The following is a 15,220-nucleotide window of genomic DNA, read 5'->3' on the forward strand; positions in this document are numbered from 1 at the left end:
GCGGTTTTGAACCAATTGTGATTTTTCCTGATGTGAATATTGTCTTTTGAAATAAGAGCTTACATGTATTTTAAAAAGCGTCATCAACTTCTTCACAAGGGATATCAATTTCGATTGCCAGATCATTTTCATCATTGAAAGTTATGAGGACCAATAGAAAAATCGGCATACGGTCGCATCCTACGAACAGATGGCTTCAATTCTATGAATATGTTAAAGGCCTTGTGTAATTATTCGCAACAACAACGGATACATTAAGGTCGTCAAGCAGAAATTTCATGTAAAAAATGAGCAATTTAAAATTAATCTCATTTTGTGTATATTGTTTAGAAAAACAGGAGCCAAAATACAACAAAAAATTGCAAAGATAACACACATTGAAAATCTGAATAGCTAACAAAGAAAAATGAATAAATAATTGTTATCTAATAAGAAGTATTAAAATTTAAATTCTAACTCAGTACGTTAATTATTAATTCATCGATTAATCTTCATCACTCCTCGCACTGTGGAATACTTATCTTCTTCTATGTCTGGAGTTGGTTTTCACATATTTCTTGAATTGTAGAAGGGCTCTGTTCGTTGTCCAATAACGCATTTCAGTTTGTATCTTCCATCAACTAGAAGCCAGGCATGTTTTCCAGAATGAAAAAAAAGCGGATGCACTTTTCAGACGTAATTCCAGATGGCGCAAACTTGATTAACCCTTTCCATTTCATTTCTAATTTTTTTTACGAGGTGGCATTAAGCATCTATCACAATTTTTTTCTTTCTGAAGCTTTATCTGCCTGTCATGCTTTAATAGGCGGTGATTATACAGCATCATTTACTGATGCACACAATTATATAAGCATTTTAGTATTATTGAAAAAGATCCCAATATTGCCAAAATTTCTGCGTCTTCTTGACATTCTCAAGAAACATTAAAAGAGCAAATTCAAGGCATTTAAGAATTTGTATGCTGCATGTATGGCTATGCTGATAAATAAAGTAGGGCTGGATTTGTTCCTTAAAAAGAAACTATGGTAGTTCTGTGTCTCAGGCATGTAATTCATAAAAAAAAGAAAAAAAAATTATGGGAGCTTGATGTCACCATGTTAAAAGGTGCTTATAAATGAAAAAAAAGTGCGAATCAAATTTGCGGCATCTGGAATTACGCCACAGAAGCCTATTCGAATTTTTTGATACTGAAAAACAAGTCTGGCTTCTAGTTGAGGGAAGATAAAAACTGAAATGGTTTATTGAACCACAAACCCCTTCTGCACTTCAAGAAATATGTGAAGACCAAACTCCAGGCATACGAGGAATGTTGCCAAAGTTCTGAAATTTAGCTGTAATTTTTATAATTTTGTTAATTCTTGTCAATATCACAGTGTGGATTTTCAACATAATCTTATTTTGCATACGATTGAATGTCAATCTGGGAGGACTCTCTCCATCTTCTGAAACTCTTTGCAGGAGCAAATCGACTATTATAATTTTTTAATCGATTTTGTTTCAGAGACTGAGAGTGAAAACACTAAAAAATCTCAGAAGATATAATTTTTATTTTTAACTGAATATATTCATCTCAACCTGATGAGTGATCTTATCCATATACAATATTGAATAAATGATAACGGGAATTTGGACTGATTAAAAAAGTGTATATAGTGATGTTACCTGAATCATTTATAACTTGGCCAACGTTTCGGACACTATTTGTACTTTCTCAAGGCTGCAATGATACGAATTCATAAATCATACATCCAGAAGAACACAACTGACACTCAGCTCGTTATAATATTTCTCTTGGTAATGAATCTTTTTTTCGAAGTTCGATCAAAAAGTTTGGTTATTGTAACAAATTATTAGTTTATCTTATCTTTCTTATATTAGTGAGTCGGTAAATCTGTTCCTTCATAACAAATGTACTTCTCAGTTACAACGCATTAAAATCCACAAAACATCACAACTTATTAAAAATATCAAAAGTCAAGAGATTACAAAAGTATATCAAAGTCAGGAGTTGAAATAATATAAGCTACAAACCTCCAGTCAATGTATCACTGAACCAAAATGCCAAAACAATCTCAGCCTAATTTAAATATATTTCCCTCTGAGTAGTCACCGATAAACAGTACTTTACGATTCTGCAGACTCACCAAATACTCCTTGCAGATGCTGTATGGTTTCTTATGTTTCCACATCTACTTTTCACAAAAATAAAATCTGTCTTTGAGATTTTGCTGCCACTTTCATGATTACAAAAACGCGCCCCTATTAGTTAAACAACTGAATAATTAAAATATATTGAATAATCCTAATAAATATCTATTGTGATTAGTGCAATATTATTCAGTTGTATTGTGATGATTTCTCTGGGTGTGAAGGATCGATTGAAACAAGAACACTCTTCGCTTCTGAGCTGACATTTTGCTTTTATTTAAAAGTGCTGAAGCCCTGAATATGCTTTTACATAAAAGCGAAACGTGAGCTAAGAAGCAAAGAGTGTACTTGTTTCAATCGATCCTTCACAACCAAAGAAATCATCATAATACAACTGAATAATATTGCACTTGATAATTGCATAAACACGTTAAAACTTGTCTAGTACCACTAAAATTGGCTACAAGTTCTGCATATTTAATTACAGCACAATTCTCAGAACTTTGAAAACATCCCTCTTAGATGAAGATGAAGTATTTCACGGTGCAAGCACTGCAAGCAGTGATGGAGATAAGGCCATTAAATAATCGACTCATCGAGTTAGCATTTTCAATTCAACACTTTTTTGAATTTTCAATTGTGTGTTTTATCTTTTGTTGTATTTTGCTCCTGTTTTTCTAAACAATATCCCCAAAATAAAATCAATTTTAAATTGCCATCTTTTCTTAGGATGCGACCGTATGCCGTAAGATGTTTCATTCGTCCTCATAACTTACAATGATGAATGATCTGGCAATCGAAATTGATGACCCTTGTGAAGAAGTTGATGGCGCTTTTTAAAATACATGTAAGCTCTTATTTCAAAAGACAATATTCACATCAGGAAAAATCACAATTGGTTCAAAACCGCGACAAATTTTGCGAATCTACATGTACTACGTAACTCAGGTAGTTATACTTTTAGGCCGTCTGTCTTGAGAATGCGACCGTCTGCCAATGTTTTCTTTCTGAATTTCGATTTGTGATATATTAATTGAAAATTTGACACAAAAATTACAGTGGTAACTGATGAGGAGGTTCTAATCGATTTTTTCTCATCTTTTCAATTTTTTTTATCCAATAAGGCGACCACTCACGCACGGCAGACGGACGGTTTCAAGTTTATATTATAAAGTTGAATCAAAGTACCAAACCAAATCTTTGGTAACTTATGAGGTAGTTGTTTTTGCTGCCAGCTCTCGGACTATTGGGAACGTAGCATATTTGGGGTCTCAAAAGATGTGGAGTTCACAGGAAGTTAATACTTCAGCACGCGCTCTATCAATTAATTTTTCGAAGGCTAGAAAAAGGGTACTGCCCGAAACGTCGCCAATTACTATTATATTTTGAATAATATTAAACCCTGAATATCAAATACTGTTATTCTTCCATAAGTCACACAGGGTAAATACTTATCATTCGATTAATTTTAATTTTACAACAGCAAAGCAATAATTTTTAACAATTTGGTTCTCATTAGCGAACATCCTCAAATAATCTTCAGCATTTTGAATAAACGAATGCAACCCATTTTTTATAGCTGAAAATGGAGGTAATAGCATGCCAAATTTTTTTGCAATAGACAAATCTATTCTTTCCGTAGCCATTTTAAGTTTATTTACTTTCTTATTCTTTTTGTAGGAAAAATGCTTAATCGAAGTAATCTTGTGTTTTCGTTATTTTAAATGATTATTCAATATTAAAAATCCACGTTATAATCGGTTTTTTGAAAGAAACCTAGAAAAAACTATTCGAAATCGGTTGTAATAAAGAAAAACCTAGGAAAAACTTTTATAATAGATTTTATAGAAGAAAGCTAGAAAAAACTTCGGTACCGGTTTTACGCTCAAAACTGGGAAAGAGAATGATAACTTTGGGCCAGGTTATTAGACTGGGGGAAAAAATTCAGGACTTGCTCGCCACGTTGTACTCCTTAAAGTTGGTTTTGAAGTCGTCGAAGGGCGCTACTCGATCAATTAGACTCCTACGATGTTTCACCTTGTTCTTTGGTTGTGCTGGACAGTTGAAACTGACAATTCGTGGATGCTCTGGATTCCCGGCTTTTCACGAAGGCACAATTCCAGATTTTCTGTTTTTCACACAAATTGACACAATCCCAGACCTCGTCGCCAATTATATTTTTTACGACAAAAATTCCGTTTTTAAAAACACAAACTTCATTTTGGAAATATACAACCATGACTAGAGACTACTCTATGTAATGAGACAAGCTAAATAACTGATTGACTTCTGAATTAATTCTCCTCTTGCATCCTGAATGAATTGATATTTATAACATTGGGTTATCTTAAAAGCGATAAGGATGCAGGTGCACTATTGCGTAATATTAATATTGTATGGCTATATGTAGATTCAAATAGGTAACAAACAAAAGTCTAATTTGAGTTAATAAGGGTTAGGATTATGTAATTATATATAGATAATAAACACCATGCTATTGTTATATTATTATATTTTCGCGTCAGCAGTAAACAGAACCAGTGGCGTAGTTGAAAAGTTGTAAATAATAATATGTAATATCTTCGATTGAAGCAGTGTGAAGAATATTGATGATGGAAAGAATAATTTAATTCTTTATGGTCAAACTGAACTGTCATCGGATACGCCCAGGAATGATAGAGTGGAATCGGAAACGCATAATGTAATTCAGGTGTTGAGATGTATCAGCGAGGATTTTTCTGGAGATGATATTACTGTGCAGCGCCTTGGCAAATTCAACAGTAGTTCGAAAAAACCTCGTCCGCTTAAGATCATCTTGAGGAATGCGATCGATGAACGCAACATGCTTTTGAGGTCCAAAAAATTAAAAAATCATGAGTTGTATTATCCTTATCATCGGATAAGACATTGAGACAGCGAAATTACTATGACAAAATTGAGACTGAGGTGGGCCTGTTTAAAGTCAAAAGGTAAAGATGTCCAACTGAAGTTTGTCGGGGGTATTCCCACTATATATATATATATATATATATATATATATATATATATATATATATATATATATATATATTCTTTTGATATACAGCATTACAATCTTGAACAGCAAACAATAATTATAGCATGTGTATGAGGTACAGTTTTAGCAGAGGTTAGCGTAACGGGATACCATACAAAGTGGTGTATGATACAAGAGCTTAGGGAAAAACCTCAGTAAAAAAACCCTTTCTCCCCGTGAGTGTAGTGGATTGTAATTGTTCACGAAATAAGCTGAAATATTCCATATTGAAGGGCATTTCGCACTGCAAAAATTGATTCTTTCTCCAACAAAAAGGAGAATCCAGAAAGTCTTCTCCAAGATACCAGAAACTTTTATCTGAAATAAAGAGAAAACAAAAGCAGAAAAACATAAAATAATAAAATTAGATTCAATATGTCAGAGTGACCTAAAATTGACAACCCAATTCAAAAAAGATTCGGAAACTGCATGTATAGCTCTAAAACCATCCTGAAATTTATAAATTGGACAATGATTAACTAGATGATTTATGGTTTCTTCTGGTTCCCGGCATTCACAACTAGGGCTTTCAACTGAATTCCACCTGAAAAGCATGCTATTGCAACGTCCGTGACCTGTTCTTATACGATTCAGAATACACCATATTTTCCTGGGAAGATCAAAACCAGGAACTCTATTCGAAGGATCAGTTACTAATTCTTTGTTGAAAATAGTGCACCTATTCCATTCAGACTGCCAAAGGTCTTTGTCCCTTATATTCGAATTAAGAAAAGAGTTGGACCATAAAGGTTAACGCGACTTCAGTCTTGGAATGGTATTTTCGGGAGTATAGGATAGAATTGGGAACGAGTCTGGATAGGATTGGAATTTTTCATAACCGCAGTCTGTCTTCGAATATGAGGCGGTAAAATGTTTGAAAGAACTGGTAACCATTGAATAGGTGAAGATCTAATAGTTCCAGTTATGGTTCTCATGGAAAGATTCAGTTGTGCATCAATTTTCTGCACATGAGCACTATTAATCCAGACAAGGCAACAATATTCAGCAGCCGAAAAAACCAAAGCTAGGGCTGCCGTTCGAAGAGTGGCTGCATCAGCACCCCATGAAGTGCCAGCTAGTTTATGGAGAATATTATTCATGGTTTTTGACTTTAGACGCAAACTTTCCAAATGGGCTTTGAAATTCAGCGAGGAATCCAGCTTAACTCCTAGATATTTCGGATTGAAGTTATGTTCCAAAAAAGAATTACCGAAAACTACACTCAATTTTCTATATTTTTGATGATTATTCAAATGGAAACACGAAACACCGGTTTTATTTGGGTTAAAAACGCAAGCGCCACTCGAAAGAGTAATTCCTCAAAATTTCTAAATCCGTATATAAATTATTTTCTATGCATCTAAAATCAGAATGACGGAAAGCGAGGGCAATATCATCAGCGTAAATAAATTTCTCAGAAGAAGTCGTAGGGATATCACACAGATATAAATTGAAAAGAAGAGGTGCTAAAACTGATCCTTGTGGAAGACCGTTATTCAAAGTTTTGAAATTACTACTGTTATCATCTACAAAAACACGAAACCTTCTATCTGACAGCATATTTTCTAGTAAGCGAACCCACTATAAAATATTTAAACTAGGTGGCCCCGGTTGCAGCAGTGATTTGTCTTGTTCGAGAGCTCAACACAAAAACAGAGGATTTTTTTTGTTCTGTATCGGAATGTCATTATGATTTAGTATCTTCAACTGAAACTTGGCTTCGGGATGGGGTGTTTGATTCGGAACTCTTTCCTGATCACTTCCTCGTGTTCAGAAAGGATCGTAATTTGGGTGCCATGAGTTGTACCAGTGGAGGAGGTGTACTCATCGCTGCTCGTGAAGGACTGAATGCAGAACCTGTTGATCTGTCAATGTTAAATGATTCATTTCCATCTATAGATGTGATAGGATGTAAGATAAGGTCCCGGTCTGTGCCTATGTTGATTTTGGTTGTGTATTGTATATACCTCCTAGCATTGACGATGACGATATAATATGTTCCTGGAGTCTTTGTCGACTAACAGTAATGTTTTGAACAAGCAAATTATGGTTGTTGGTGATTTTAACTGTTTTGTTTGTAACCCTGTTTGTTTCTGGTCCAACAGCTGATGACAGATGCTTTGGATTGAACTTATTCTCGGAAATGTTGGGACTTGAACAATAGAGTAATGTACTAAACAAACATAATCGATTACTTGACCTTTTTTTCAGTAATGTTTGTTGTAATGTGTTGAAGGATGAGTGCCCACTTGTTCCCGTTGATGAGTATCACCCACCATTGCATTTTATAGCGAGGGTATCACTGGCAAGAGTGAGGAATTTTGGTACTGACTCTGGCACATCAAGAACATTCAATTTCAGAAAAGCTAATTTTCCTCTTATGTACGATCTAATGTCGAATGCGAACTGGACCTGGGTAACTGAAGTAGAAGATGATCCGGAATTGTCATGCTCTAAATTCTATGAGATCTTGGACAATATATTTAGGCAGTCAGTTCCTTATGAACTACAAATGAAAAGACGTTTTCCAGTATGGGACACAACTGAAATTCAAAAGAATACCAAGCGCTGAAAATTGGAATGAATTTAAGACAACGCAGTATTGTTAAAACTAAGATACAGCAAGCTTATAGTGATATTGTTCGTAGCTCAGAGATTAATTTAGCCACTAATCCATCGGAATTCTGGTCATTCCTTCGGAGGAAGAGGTCTAGCTGTCGTTTAACTGCTGTTATGTTTGACAAGGATGGAATGCGGTATGACAGACCGAAAGACATAGTTGATGCCCTAACTGTATATTTTGGTAGTGTGTATGATGAGACATCTGATGTACTTTTCGATGGTGACAACGAGTGTGTTGATCATAATTTGACTCATGTCGACTCTGTTAGTGTGCAGGACATTCTTTTTGCGTCCAAGAAACAGAGTGAAAAGTATACAGCTGGTCCTGATGAAATCCCGAGTTTTGTAGTGAAAGACTGCATTCGTTTGTTCGCCGACCGATTGTGCCATATTTTTAATCTAGTGATTAAGACAAAGATATATCTGAAAGTTTGGAAGATTGCCAAAATTGTATAATACCTGCATTGAAAAGAGGTGATCCAGCACTTGTCAGCAATTATAGACCGATTTCTATTCTTTCTAATTTCTCCAAGCTGCTTGAGATAATTCTGTTCAATTCCATATAATGTTAAAAATAGAGTTCGGATCGAGCAGCATGGTTTTATGTCTCGGAGATCTTGCATGTCTAATCTTGTTACCTTTTCGGAATTTGTACTGAAAAATTTGGATGATGCCACACAAGTAGATGTCATATACACAGATTTTACGAAGGCATTCGATCGAATAAATCATGGGATATTGTTGGGAAAGTTAAAAAAAAAATGGAGCATTTCAGACGACCTGGTGCTGTTGATTGGATCTTATTTGTTCGATAGACGTCAGTTTGTTCGTTTCGAGGGACACTCTTCTCTTGAATTTGTGGCGGGATCTGGTGTACCACAGGGCTCCAATTTGGGGCCACTTCTCTTTCTCCTATTTGTTGATGATGTGATGGACCTCATTGTTACTGGTAAACTTATGTATGCTGATGATTTGAAAATATTTAGGAAAATAAAGATAATTAGTGATTGAATCATCTTACAGATGGTACTGAATGCCATTTCAGATTGGTGTGAAGTGAACAAATTGAACATAAATGTCGACAAGTGCAATGTTGTTATTATACATATACATACTGGGAAGAAATTGTACAAATTCGTTGAACAATAGTGATGAAGATTGGTATTTATCACTCGGGAAAAACTTAGCACGTTTAACGTTTCTTCATTATTGACAACCGCATCAATTGAGGATGCCGGGTTACCGCAGACCAAAGCGTTCCTCAATTGCTCGTCAGGAACCTACGTACGATGCGTGTAGTCCATAGGATCACTTCCTTCTGTGCGTCATCAATCACATGTTCTTCGAGGCCGAGCTTTTTAGTGTTCTCCAGCAGATGTGTTTCAACCAGGCCATTGGTGGTGATAATCAGTGGAAGAATTGTGGTACAGGTAAGTCTATTAATTTCCTTCAGTTCGAAGGCAAGGTCATGGTATTTCACTATCTTCTCCGTATATGCCTTCTCGATGTTGTCGTCAGCTGGTACTGTTATGTCTGCAATCGTCACTTTCCTCTGTGTCTTTTCGAAAAGTACGATGTCTGGACGATTATGAGGGATTGATCTGTCCGTTACAAGTGGGTGGTCCCAGTAGAGTTTCACCTGTTCATTCTCCAGTATTTCCTTAGGTAAGTACTTATAAACTGGTAGAGTTGATTTGACTAATCCATACTTTTTGGCAATAGCTTGATGGTATGCCTTCGCCATAGCGTTGTGGCGGTCTGTGTACTCTTTGGGCGCGAGGATGGGGCAGGACGACGTTACATGCTGTATAGTCTCAGGTGATAGCGAGCATTTGCGACACTTATCTGTGGTTAACTTTTTCCCGATTATGTTTTTCTGATACGCTCTGGTGGGTACAACCTGATCCTCAATTGCTGTTAATCTGCCTTCAGTTTCTGGGAAAAGGTAACCAGCCCTTAGGTACGTGAGCGATTTCTCTTTGTCGACTTTCTTATGTTTCAGTGCTGTTGGGAATCTGCCATGAAGTGCTTTGCCATGCCATATGTCGGATAACTCTTGGATGTTGGATGGTTCACTAGGATAACTGTTAGATGACAGGTTGAGTGCTGTTATATTGTCATCTTCTGCTGATAGTGCTTTAAGGAGAGGTGAGTTTTTCGATTTAAAATATTTCTTCATTTCCTTCACAGTGTTATAATGAGCCATTTCAATGTTCGGTAGTCCTCTTCCTCCATCTTTTCTAGATATATAGAGCCTGTTGCTGGAGGCGTTTGGATGGTGTATTCCATACTTAGTTAAAAGCTTCCTTACTTGGATGTCAATGGCTCTTAGGTCGGTGGTTGACCACTTTATTATTCCAAAGGAGTATGCTAAGCATGGCACTACCCAAGTGCTGATGGATGTGAACATTGCTTTGGAGTTGAGCTTGCTTTGTAATATTTTCTTCAGTCTGTCAAAGAATTTGTGCTTGAAGGTAGTCTTGGCCTCGTTAGTATTTATTTCTAAGCCCTGTTGGATACCCAGGTATTTGTAAGTTTCCTCTGGGCCCAATGTTCGGATTGTTAGTTGCTCCTGTATTTCTAGCGCTTCTCCTTCTCGTATCTTTCCTCTCCTCATGTGTACCATAGCGCACTTATCCAGTCCCATTTCCATTTTAATGGCGTCAGTGAAGGATGCCACTATTTTCAGTTCTCTTGTCAGTTGATCTTCGTTGGCAGCATACAGTTTGAGATCGTCGATGTATAGTTGGTGGTTGATTTTGGTGTTGTTTCTTCTCTCTATTACGTAGCCATATTTGGATTGGTTCAGCAGCTTACTTAGGAGATTTATAGAGAGGCAGAACCATAAGGTGCTCAATTTGTCCCCTTGGAATATTCCTCTTTGGATCCTGATTTCTTCCGTTGTATAGTTCCCTTTGTTCGTATCCACACTTAGTTTAGTTCTCCATGTTTGCATCAGATGTTCGAGTAGATTGATTACTGTTTCCGATACTCCATATAATTTTAGAACTTTCTTAAGCCACGAGTGTGGTATATATATATATATATTTTTTTTTTTTCTCTTCACCATATAGGGTTGGACTCTTCGCTGCCGGGCAAATTCTGCCAAGGCAGGTCAGAGGGATGTCAGGAACTGATGATCTCCTCGTCCAATTCCAGTCTCCGTGTATTCTCAACTAGATGTTTCTCGACCAATCCATTTGTTGACATGATCAGGGGCAGTATTGTTGTTGACTTTAAGTTGTAGATAGTCTTCAGTTGAAAAGCCAGTTCATGGTATTTTGTCAACTTTTCGATGAACGTTTTGCTCAGGTTATCGTCGGCCGGGATAGCGACGTCCATAATCACCACTGTTTTTTCCTTCTTGTTATGAAGTAGAATATCCGGTCTGTTATGTTTGACTGGTCTGTCCGTCGTGATGAAAGTATCCCAGTATAGTTTGTAGCTTTCGTTCTCAAGGACGCTACTTGGCTGATACTCAAACGGTCTTAACGTTCTTTTTATAAGGCCGTATTTTTTGGCGATAGCCTGGTGATAAACCTTCGCCATCTCATTGTGCCGTTGAGTATAATCCGTAGGCGCCAGCACACTACATGAGGAAGTCACGTGTTGGATGGATTCCATTGCCTGTGAACACTTGCGACATCTATCTGTAAGTATATTCCTGCCTGTGATATTTTTTATATAAGATCTTGTCGGAACCACTTGATCTTGTATTGCAATTGCCCTTCCTTCTGTTTCCGGGAACAAATATCCTGCTTTAAGGTAAGTAAGTGATTCCGACTTATTAACATCTTTATTTTGCAGGGCTCCAGGGTACCTTTCGTGAAGTGCCTTGCTTCGCCACTCCTGTAAGAGTCTCTCCATGGTAAGCTCCGGAGGTTCCAGCTGGCCCGCCAAGTTCAATGGGCTCATGTTGTCATCTTCTTGAAGAAGTGCTTGATGAAAGGGTGAGCTTTTAGAAGTGAAATATTCTCTCATACTGCAGATTGTATTGTAATGCGTTATTTCCAGGTTGAGTAGGCCCCGGCCTCCCTCATTTCTCGGGATATACAACCTGTTCACGGATGAGTGTGGATGATGGATTCCATGTGTTGTAAGTATTGCTCTCACTTTCTTATCCATATCTTTTAGCTCCGCATTGGTCCATCGGATTACCCCGAACGAGTATGCCATACAAGGTATTGCCCAGATGTTAATTGCTTCAAACATCGATCTTGAATTGAGCTTGCTTTGGACCACTTTCTTCATTCTGCAGAAAAGCCTTTCTCTGAAAACCTTCTTCATCTCTGTTGATTTAATATCCAGGGCCTGTTGGACACCCAGATACTTGTAAGATTCCTCCGTGCCTAGTTGCGGTATTATAATGTCCTCCATCACCCGTAGACCAGCTCCCTCCTGTATTCGGCCTCTTTTTGACGTGGACCACAGCACATTTATCTACGCCCATCTTCATGCCAATGGACTCGGAGAACGATGCCACTATTCTGAGTTGTTTCTTCAGTTGTTCTTCATTCGCGGCGTAGAGCTTAAGGTCATCTATATATAACCGGTGGCTGATTTTGATATTTCGTGCCTTGTGAACAGTGTATCCATATATCTGGTTCCTCAGTAGTTGGCTCAGAGGATTCAGTGCTAGACAGAACCATAGGGGGCTTAGTGTATCCCCCTGGAAAATTCCCCGTTTGATCTTAATTTCCGCTGTCTTATAGCTGGACTCTGCAGTATTAACCACCAGTTGTGTGCGCCAGGTCTTCATGAGGTGTTCGAGTAGCGAAATTATCGGTTCAGTTATCCCATATATCCGAAGTGTTTTTGTGAGCCATGAGTGAGGCACCGAATCGAACGCCTTCTGATAATCCACCCATGCCATCGATATATTTCGCTGCTTCTTTTTGACCTGCTTAGTTATTATGTAGTCCGTGATCAAAAGCTCCTTACATCCTCTGGCGTCTCCTCTGCACCCGCTCTGCTCCTGTGCTAGTATATTATTTCTATTTACATGCTTCCAGATGTGTCGAGTCAGTACCCCTGTTAAGATCTTGCATATAGTTGGGAGGCAGGTGATCGGCCGGTACTTTTTCGGATCTGCAGTGTTGTTTTCTTTTGGTAGCATATACGAAACACCAAGTGTGAAAACATCCGGCATCATGGATGGGTCCCTGAGGGCAGCCTGGAAAAACCCCGCCAGAAGGCCGTGCGTCGCCGTGAAGTGCTTCCACCAGTAGTTCTGTATGCTATCGACTCCTGGGGCTGACCAGTTGTTCGTCTTTTTTAATGCAAGCTTGATGTCGTCTTCCGTAATCTCTACTTCGTTCATGTGCTACCTGGCGGAGTCCGCTTCTGCTTCCCTAATCCAATGCGCTTCATCATCGTGTACCTTTTCTTCTTCCCATATGTTTTTCCAAAAGGCATACATGGCTTCTTCTGCTGGTGAGTTATCTTGATCAGATGTTTCATGCTCAAGTTGGCAGAAAAACTTTTGCTTATTCTTATAATAGAGTTGGTTGTTCTTATACCTTTTCACTCGCTCATTATATCGCTGGATTCTGTTACCTAATGCTTTAATTTTTTGTTTCAGCCTGTCACACATTTCAATAACCCTTTGCCTGAAGTGATGGTCATGGGACTTGATTTTGAATTCCGACGCTATTTGCCGTGTTCGTTTCCCGACTCTGCTGGAAGGAGTTTCAGTGTTCAGGTAAGTGTGCAGTATACCTATGTTTTTCCTAATATTTTTTATCTTCTCTTCCAGACGTTTCTTCCAAGGTGGTGGTGTTTCCTTTCTCATCGGTTTAACAGAATCCGTGATCTTTACGCCCAGCTCTACGCAAACTGTGATTGCCCCTGCATATACAAGGTCTACTACCTCCTCTATTTTTGCGATGGTTGGTAAATTCTGCTGGATTATCTCATTCACCTCCTGCACCTTTTTCAGCATGATTTTGGAGCCTTTCATTCTAGGTATTCTAGGCCTCTTTTCAAGTGGAATCCCAGCATACATCATGTATTTTTCAAGTAGCTTTTGTTGTAATTTGCTTGTTTTAGGTACAGCGCTTTCTCTTGGTAGTTGACTTAGGATGTCTTCTGCAGACTCGTCAGCAGAACTCGGTGTGGCGCCTCGTGGGTAACAGCTGAGCATTATGCTGTTCAGTTCAATTTCGGTGAACTTCTCATTATCAAACATCCATCTTACTCTATTGCTCAAAAGGTTGGCGTACGACTGTCTATGTGGATTGATCTCGTTCCACACATTCGTGAGGGTCTGCCTATAATTCATGCCCTTGTTCCGTTCCAATTCCTTTGCGATGTAATGAACACGTAATAGGAGGATGTTTTCCTCTTCGTTCCAGCGTGTTCTCCCATCTCGTCTTGGAGCGTCAGCGGGGCGGGTATTTAACCCGTCCAAGCTTAAACTCCTCCTTAATCTGCCGATCAGGCTCGAGACCTGGCTTACGGTTCCGTCTCGGGGGGCTGCGCCGCTCGCCCCACAGCTTACCCCAACAGGCTCTTCCTCCGGACGGTTCCGAAGAGGGCCTGCTGCCCTCTACCGCCCTGGACCATGCTTCTTGTTATAGGAGCAACTGTTTCATCAGCTCCCAGGCTGCTAACCTGAAAGCTGGTTGACTCGGGTACGCGGGGACGTCACTCCCCGATAGCCTTGCGACTACCCTGCGTATATATATATATATATATATATATATATATATATATATATATATATATATATAGTTATAAAGTGTTAATACCACCTCCAAAATAGTAACTCGTTTAACGCTCTCACCTCATATATATCGCTGTCACCTCCGAAATCGGAGGTGACAACGTTTTGCCTTGTTTTTTAGCTTGTTAGATTCAGGAGGATTCAGGGACCAACATATCAAAAAATCGTTTTGAGGTCACAACGCACCCCGTTTATGTACTGAACAATCTTTTAGTTCGAGTGTATATCACTGGCGCTAGTGTGCTGAGCTGTATATCGAAGAATTGCTGTGGGCGACTCTTTGCTCGTTAGCACCTCCGAAAATGGCAACGTTGTATTTTCAAAGCAGATGTAGACAGGCGGAATATAAGTATACGGAGGAATTAACTGTAGAGAGGCGCAGCGCGCTATCTCCTCCATAATTGCAATCCAGGCGGCATATCTCAACGATTTTTTATCGCATTCTTCTGTAGGGGAAAGAATCACGTGAAAGAAAACCAATCTTGGCTCTCTCGAATGGGATTATGACTGTTTATATTTCATCGTGTGTATCTATGCATCCGTTGAACTTCTTTCATATCAAGCTAAATATTCAGATGTAAATGGTGATGAATATTCAAGGACAATGAGCCATTCCGAAAATTTTCATTTCAGAATCAAGAGAAAAGATGCAACAAATTTTACAATATCAC

General features: G+C 38.4%; 2 protein-coding genes across 2 annotated transcripts; both read right to left on the reverse strand.

Annotated features, from left to right (window-relative positions):
• Positions 1–9,086: 9,086 nt before the first annotated feature.
• On the reverse strand, positions 9,087–10,781 carry LOC123315364. The gene has a single exon (XM_044901028.1). The coding sequence runs from the start codon at positions 10,779–10,781 to the stop codon at positions 9,087–9,089; it is 1,695 nt and encodes a 564-aa protein (XP_044756963.1).
• Positions 10,782–13,148: 2,367 nt separating this feature from the next.
• On the reverse strand, positions 13,149–14,389 carry LOC123315365. Its single transcript, XM_044901030.1, has 2 exons — positions 14,325–14,389; positions 13,149–14,253 (listed from the first exon to the last, which is right to left on the reverse strand). The coding sequence occupies exons 1-2, from the start codon at positions 14,387–14,389 to the stop codon at positions 13,149–13,151; spliced, it is 1,170 nt and encodes a 389-aa protein (XP_044756965.1).
• Between the last annotated feature and the right edge of the window lie 831 nt (positions 14,390–15,220).

This window comes from Coccinella septempunctata, chromosome 6 (genome assembly GCF_907165205.1).
Source record: "Coccinella septempunctata chromosome 6, icCocSept1.1, whole genome shotgun sequence".
NCBI classification, from domain to species: Eukaryota; Metazoa; Arthropoda; class Insecta; order Coleoptera; family Coccinellidae; genus Coccinella; species Coccinella septempunctata.

Excerpts from the sequence above, each read along its gene's own strand:
- LOC123315364 (XM_044901028.1), bottom strand. The coding sequence starts at position 10,781 with ATGCAAACATGGAGAACTAAACTAAGTGTGGATACGAACAAAGGGAAC.
- LOC123315365 (XM_044901030.1), bottom strand. The coding sequence starts at position 14,389 with ATGGTCCAGGGCGGTAGAGGGCAGCAGGCCCTCTTCGGAACCGTCCGG. Across the intron at positions 14,254-14,324 it reads CGGAGGAAGAGCCTGTTGGG|ATTAAGGAGGAGTTTAAGCT; the intron begins GTAAGCTGTGGG and ends CCTGATCGGCAG.